The sequence below is a fragment of the Podarcis cretensis genome (assembly GCF_951804945.1).
Source record: "Podarcis cretensis genome assembly, chromosome: 17".
In the NCBI taxonomy this organism is placed as follows: Eukaryota; Metazoa; Chordata; class Lepidosauria; order Squamata; family Lacertidae; genus Podarcis; species Podarcis cretensis.
Window position 1 is genome coordinate 9084014 of NC_137187.1, and position 6580 is coordinate 9090593.

Sequence of the window (6580 nt, forward strand, 5' to 3'; positions counted from 1 at the left end):
CCAGGACAAGCCAAGGCACTTTTTATAAGCAAAACAGCCTCCCAACCAAGCAGGGCTTATGATGATGTTTTCTTGACAGACAGGGGCAGGAGAGTAAATACCAAGAGAGGAAGAGAGAATGAGAGAGCTCTGCGTTCCCTCCCTTTTCAGCAGTTTGTTAAAAAGGCAGGGAAGTTAAGTACAGCGCAGAACACCCACAGTCTTGCTGAGAGTAGCTGTTGACCTGGCAAGGTGAGGAAATCAAGTATCTAGGATTTCCTTGTAATTGAGACCATCTATCAATCACAGAGGCTGATATTGCACATCTGTAGCACACAAGGCAGGCTGATTGCCAAACAATTGATGCTTTTGAATTCTGGTGCTGGAGGAGACTCTTGAGAGTCCCATGGACTGCAAGAAGATCAAACCTCTCCATTCTTAAGGAAATCAGCCCTGAGTGCTCACTGGAAGGACAGATCCTGAAGCTGAGACTCCAATACTTTGGCCACCTCATAAGAAGAGAAGACTCCCTGGAAAAGACCCTGATGTTGGGAAAGATGGAGGGCACAAGGAGAAGGGGACGACAGAGGATGAGATGGTTGGACAGTGTTCTCGAAGCTACCAGCATGAGTTTGACCAAACTGCGGGAGGCAGTGGAAGACAGGAGTGCCTGGCATGCTCTGGTCCAGGGGGTCACGAAGAGTCGGACACGACTAAACGACTAAACACCAACAAGCACACAAGGCAAAAGTACAGGCAGTCCCAACTAGAGACTAAGACCCAGCTATGGTTGAGTTTTGTGGTTCTATCTCCCACAGATCCCGGCATGTTTTTTTTTATTTATAAAAAAAAAACCCTTCCTACAGTCAACTTTCTCCAAAGGATTTGCAGGTGACCAGGCTCCTATTTTGCTGGCCGCCCTCTAGCCAGATATTTGGCTGTACATAGCCCAGTCAGGCAGAAACTGTGTGGCGATCCCAGCACAGATTGTTGACGTGCTAGTAATGACAGACTGGGGTAATCTAGAACCACAAAACTGGCCAAGGTAGCTCCAAAACTCTGTATGTAAACAGATACCTTTTTCCAATTCCTTCCTGATTTGCTTCCAGGTTTGCTTCCATCATTGTTGTAAAATCCAACACCTAGACGTTGAAAGATATAAAGCAGTTTTTGTGACTGGGCTCAGGTGCACAGGCGGTCCTAGAATGTTACTAAGGAGTATAGAATCCTAGAATTATAGGGTTGTGGGTTCGAGGCCCAACACCCTGCAAGGTGGGGCTCGAACACACAACCCTCAGACGAAGAGTCTTAAACTGTTCCGACCATAGCTGTCAGCTTTTCCCTTTTTTTAAGGGAAATTCCCTTATTCCGAATAGGATTCCTCACAAGAAACGGGAAAAGTTGACAGCTATGGTTCCGACTGAGCTATCAGCCTGACATACATAATAGAGAAAGTAAAGCTGCAATACGCCTACTAAACCCCACGCCTACTAAGCCCCGCTGAATTTATCTGCAGACGTTCTTGTTTTCTTATGCGGGTCAGTGTAAATGGGGAGGGAGTGCATTAGAAAAGAGCCAAACCTAAACATACTGCCAAATAATTACTTTGACAGGAGAATTCCGACACACCCTTTCTTGCTTGATACAGGAAGCCCTCCCGGGTTTATTTGCTATTTGTCATATGCATTCTTCCCCAGGACTACACCCCAATGAAAATCTAGTATCATAGCCAGTATCATCACCTGCCTTTGTCCCTCCTCCCACCTCCATGGACAATCAGCTGCTACAGGAGAGATAAACACAGATTAGCGCAGAATAATAGGTGGAGAGAGGCGTACAGAGACTTTACAGTCCCCTTCAGTTTCCTCTGCCTGTCTGCAGGTTAGCTTTCAGAACTCTGAACAGTCAAAGCCTGGCTTATGTAGAAACACAGAATTGTAGAGTTGGGACCTCGAGGGGCGTCTAGTCCAACCCCTTGCAGGGCCGGATTTAGATTTGATGAGGCCCTAAGCTACTGAAGGTAACAGGGCCTTTTATACGTCCAGCTGTCCTTTGTCAACAACAAATTGTCGCTGCTTTTTGTGTTGAACATATGCTATATGATAATTTATGGACCTAACAGGTATCTAAAGCCATTTGCACATAAGAAAATATGTATTTTATCAAAGTAATTTTTGATCTGAAATACAATTAAGAAGAAGTACATTAATAGTGAAATAATTATTAAGCTCTAACTTAAAATGATTTTTTATTCATAACAAACTGAATAATGCAAACACATTGGCATTTGGCAATAACAAAAGTTCCTTTACAAGCACAATTTACAAAGACTCATAACCTAGTCTCTAGAAACTTGCTATAACATGAAATAATAATTGTAGGTTTTATTTTATTTGTTTTTTTATCTTATACTGTATTTTGGAGATGTACATCCAGTTTGCTTTTTCCTTTTTGGGGGGGGGCGGGCCAAGAGAGTGGGACCCTAAGCTATAGCTCGTTTAGCTTATACGCAAATCCGGCGGCAACCTCCTGCAATGCAGGAATCTCAGCTAAAGCATCCATAACAGATGGCCATCCTCTGCTTAAAAACCTCCAGGGAAAACTTGGCGCTGCTTTTCACTGGAAAAGTACGACACTGTATAGTCGGGCTCAGAGCTGGTTCCTATGAGACCTGCCAATTCACGGGTCATTCCATCACTGTACCTATCAGCCACCCCCGCACCATCCCAATTTCCTCCCAAGAATATTGAGTTCAAGCCCCACATTGGGGGCGGGGGGGGGGGAGATTCCTGCATTGCAAGGCGTTGGACTAATGGTCCCTTATAACTCTGAAATTCTGCGAAATAAACCTGTAGCACCTTAACATTGTAGCACGAGCCTCTACAAGCAAGAGCTTGCAACTCCAGTTCACAAAAACTCGTGTTTTAATGCCAACCTCCAAGGACCACAGATAGGCACATATTGTCCCAACCCACATTTGATCTTCAAAACAATCCTGAGAGGTAAGTTGGGAGCCAGTTTCTTGGCCATGCAGGATTTTGAACTCAGGTCTCCTCCCTGTCCAAAAATTTACAGTGTCTCTCTCCTTTATGCAGGGACCAGCTCTTAACAGATCGAAAAATAAATTTCTTACTTTGATAATGGTACAGTGGTTAGAGCAGGGGTTCCCAAACCTGGGTCTGCAGCTATTTTTTTGGACTACAACTCCCATCACCCCTAGCTAGCACAACCAGTAGGCAGGGATGATGGGAAATGTAGTCTAGAAACAGCTGGAGACCCAAGTTTGGGAAACTCTGGATTAGAGCATCCGAATAGGACTGGGAAGACCCCCTCAGCCATGAAGAGAGTTGAGTGACTGTGTCTACTCAGCCTAATCTTCCCTTCAGATGAGAATAAAATGGGAAAAGAGAACCACATAACTCTGCTTTCAGCTCTATGGAGGAGAGATGGGATACAAATGTAAATAAAGGCTTTAAAACTCTTTAAGGTGCCACGAGTTTTGTGGTTGGTGCAACAGTGGATTGGGAGGGCTCAACTTGAAAAACAATATATTCCTAATAACAGGCATCGAGTAAGATTTTGTTGGGAAAGAAAAAAAGTGAAATCATTATTCATATACTTTGCCCAACGTCATTAATATGTAGAAGTTACAGGTGGGGTTATCATGCGTGACTTCTGCTCTCCTCTCATTTTTGTTTTCTAGGGTTGCTGAAATATCTTGCAGGCCGGATATTGTAAAATGCATGTCACAAGCAACAATTAAAATCACACTCAGCAGAAAGCTTGTCTAAGAAGCTGCAGTCAAGGAGAAAGTGAGCGATGGTTACAGAATTTGGAGCAAATAACCACAGAGGCCCTGAAATTTCTCTCTTACCTTTCACCTGATTGAAAACCAGGGAGAGAAACTGCAAAGGAAGCAGAAAGAGCAGGTGGGTTTTAATGTTTGCAACCTGTGCACTCAAACCTCAAATTACCGGCAATTACATACAGAACAAATGCTCCCTGTGCACTGACTTTTAACTAACAAGGAGTTTTTCCACCTAATTAAAGGTTACTTTGTTCCAGCAAAGTGATGGCTTTGGCATTTTGTGTGTTGCGACTGCTGGCAACCCAGCCTCTCCCTTGAATATCAGGGTATCGGAATGAGAACCAGGGTACACTGTCAGAATGCAATTCTACCTTTTGAATTCACACACTGCCCCAGATACACCTACACCAGCTGAAATCAGGAGGGTTTTAATGTTTGATGCTTTATTGTGTTTTTAATATTCTGTTGGGAGCTGTCCAGAGTGGCTGGGGGAACCCAGTCAGATAAGGAGCATATAAATAAAATAATAATAATAATTTTATTACTTATACCCTGCACATCTGGCTGGGTTTCTCCAGCCGCTCTGGGCGACTTACAGCATATATATTATTACTATTTATTATTTATTTATTGAATTTATATACCACCCTATACCCGGACGTCTCAGGGCGGCTCACAGAACAAAACCAGAACACAAAACCACAAAATATATAATCAAAATGAAAACAACAACCCAATAACCTATAATAAATATAATAAAACATCACACATTAAAAACTTCACAACACAGGGTTGTTCTCAGATGTCTTTTAAAAGTTATGTAGTTCTTCATCTCCTTGACATCTGAAGGGAGGGCATTCCACAGGGTGGGAGCCACTACCGAGAAGGCCCTCTGCCTGGTTCCCTGTAACTTCACATTTTGCAGTGAGGGAACTGCCAGAAGACCATCGAAGGTACACCTCAGTGTCTGGGCTAAGTGATGGGGTGGAGGTGCTCCTTCAGGTATACTGGGATGAGGCTGCTGTTTTTATTTTAGAAATTCTATACAATGAGAAGTGACAACTTTCATGGGACAGGATTTGGATTGCCTGACTTGCACCTTAAAGGTACAGTGGTGCCTCGCAAGACGAAATTAATTCGTTCCACGAGTTTTTTCGTCTTGCAATTTTTTCGTCTTGCGAAGCATGGACTTTGGAAAAGCTTCAAAAATCACCCAAGTCTTCAAAAACCTAAAAAAAAGGCTACCACACCGCGTGCTATGAGTTGCTCCTCGAAGTGAATGCACGGTTTTAAGAAAAAGGAAACAAACTTGCAAGACATTTTCGTCTTGCGAAGCAAGCCCAAAGGGAAATCCATCTTGCGAAGCAACTCAAAAAACAAAGAACTCTTTCGTTTTGCGAGTTTTTCGTCTTATGAGGCATTCGTCTTGCGAGGTACCACTGTAAATGTAAAGGTAAAGGGACCCCTGACCATTAGGTCCAGTCATGACCGACTCTGGGGTTGCGGCGCTCATCTCGCTTATTGGCCAAGGGAGCCGGCGTACGGCTTCCGGGTCATGTGGTCAGCATGACTAAGCCGCTTCTGTCGAACCAGAGCAGCGCACGGAAACACCGTTTACCTTCCCACCGGAGCGGTACCTATTTATCTACTTGCACTTTGACATGCTTTCGAACTGCTAGGTTGGCAGGAGCAGGGACCGAGCAACAGGAGCTCACCCCATTGCGGGGATTCGAACCGCCGACCTTCTGATCGGCAAGTCCTAGGCTCTGTGGTTTAACCCACAGCGCCACCTGCGTCCCTGACTTGCACCTTATTATTATTATTATTATTATTATTATTACTTCTGCACAAGTATTACAAGGACATTGTCTTCTTTTGTATCTGGCCACTCCCTGGCGCTCGCTCTCAGTAGCATCCTGGACAGAAGTGGAAACAAAGTGAAAGGTATCTCATTCCCTCCTCTACAAACCCCAGCCTGCTAGCGCCAAGCTGCCCCACTTTCCCCCTATAACTTCAGGTTTACAGAAGCCAGGTTTGCTGAACAGCAGATGGCTTTCTGCGGGGAAGACCACTTTTCAGTAGGGGTGGTCTCTTTCTCTCCCACATTGTTTCCGTTGTACTCTTCTTTCCTTCCGATAAAACGGAAATATTTCCAAAAAGAGAAGAGAACTTTCTGCTCCTGCTCTCAGCGTTTGGCTGAGAAAGCTGCTTCCCGTCGGAAACAGAGGGCGCTCTGCACATGCTCACAAATCACACACCCTTTAAGCCTTTTTTTTTTTCAAACAACGTTGCTTTCTTATGAGAGGATATGCACTCTGCATATGCGCAGAGGCAAACTCCTACAGGTGCCAGAATTTTCTCCCGGAAGGAACTGTGGCTCTGCAGAGTCTTCTTTTCACGCACCTTCCTCTGCCTGCACCATCCTGCACTGAAGGCGCCTCTTCTAGATCTCCGCGCTGCAAAAAAAGAGAAAAGACACGCACGCGCTCTGCCGGCGCGCCCCTGTTTGTTTCGGTTGCCCGGGTAACCAGCGACTCACGCGCTTCTAGCCCTCGCTCCCGCGGGGCCTTCTGCACTGGCCGCCATGCGCTTAGCCAGCCCCCAGAGGGCGCTCCGACTGCTTTATCTTCTCTGATTACCTTACAAATGTTGTAGTTTGGTTGTTTAGTCGTGTCCGACTCTCCATGACCCCCTGGACCAGAGCACGCCAGGCACTCCTGTCTTCCACTGCCTCCCGCAGTTTGGTCAAACTCATGCTGGTAGCTTCAAGAACACTTGTCCTCTGCTGTCCCC

General features: G+C 45.2%; 1 protein-coding gene across 3 annotated transcripts in view; it reads right to left on the reverse strand.

Annotated features, from left to right (window-relative positions):
- SPMAP2L (sperm microtubule associated protein 2 like) overlaps window positions 1–6312 on the reverse strand; it is a 30416-nt gene extending 24104 nt beyond the window's left edge. The window contains exons 1-3 of one of the 3 annotated variants that reach the window (XM_079959737.1): window positions 6191–6312; window positions 3854–3884; window positions 1057–1121 (exon numbers count right to left, since the gene is read on the reverse strand). In XM_079959737.1, the coding sequence (XP_079815863.1) occupies window positions 1057–1103 (47 nt within the window). In that variant the 5' untranslated portion in view covers window positions 1104–1121; window positions 3854–3884; window positions 6191–6312. The remainder of the gene's footprint in view (window positions 1–1056; window positions 1122–3853; window positions 3885–6190) is intronic. The other 2 variants (XM_079959735.1, XM_079959736.1) reach the window with 2 other exon arrangements.
- Between the last annotated feature and the right edge of the window lie 268 nt (window positions 6313–6580).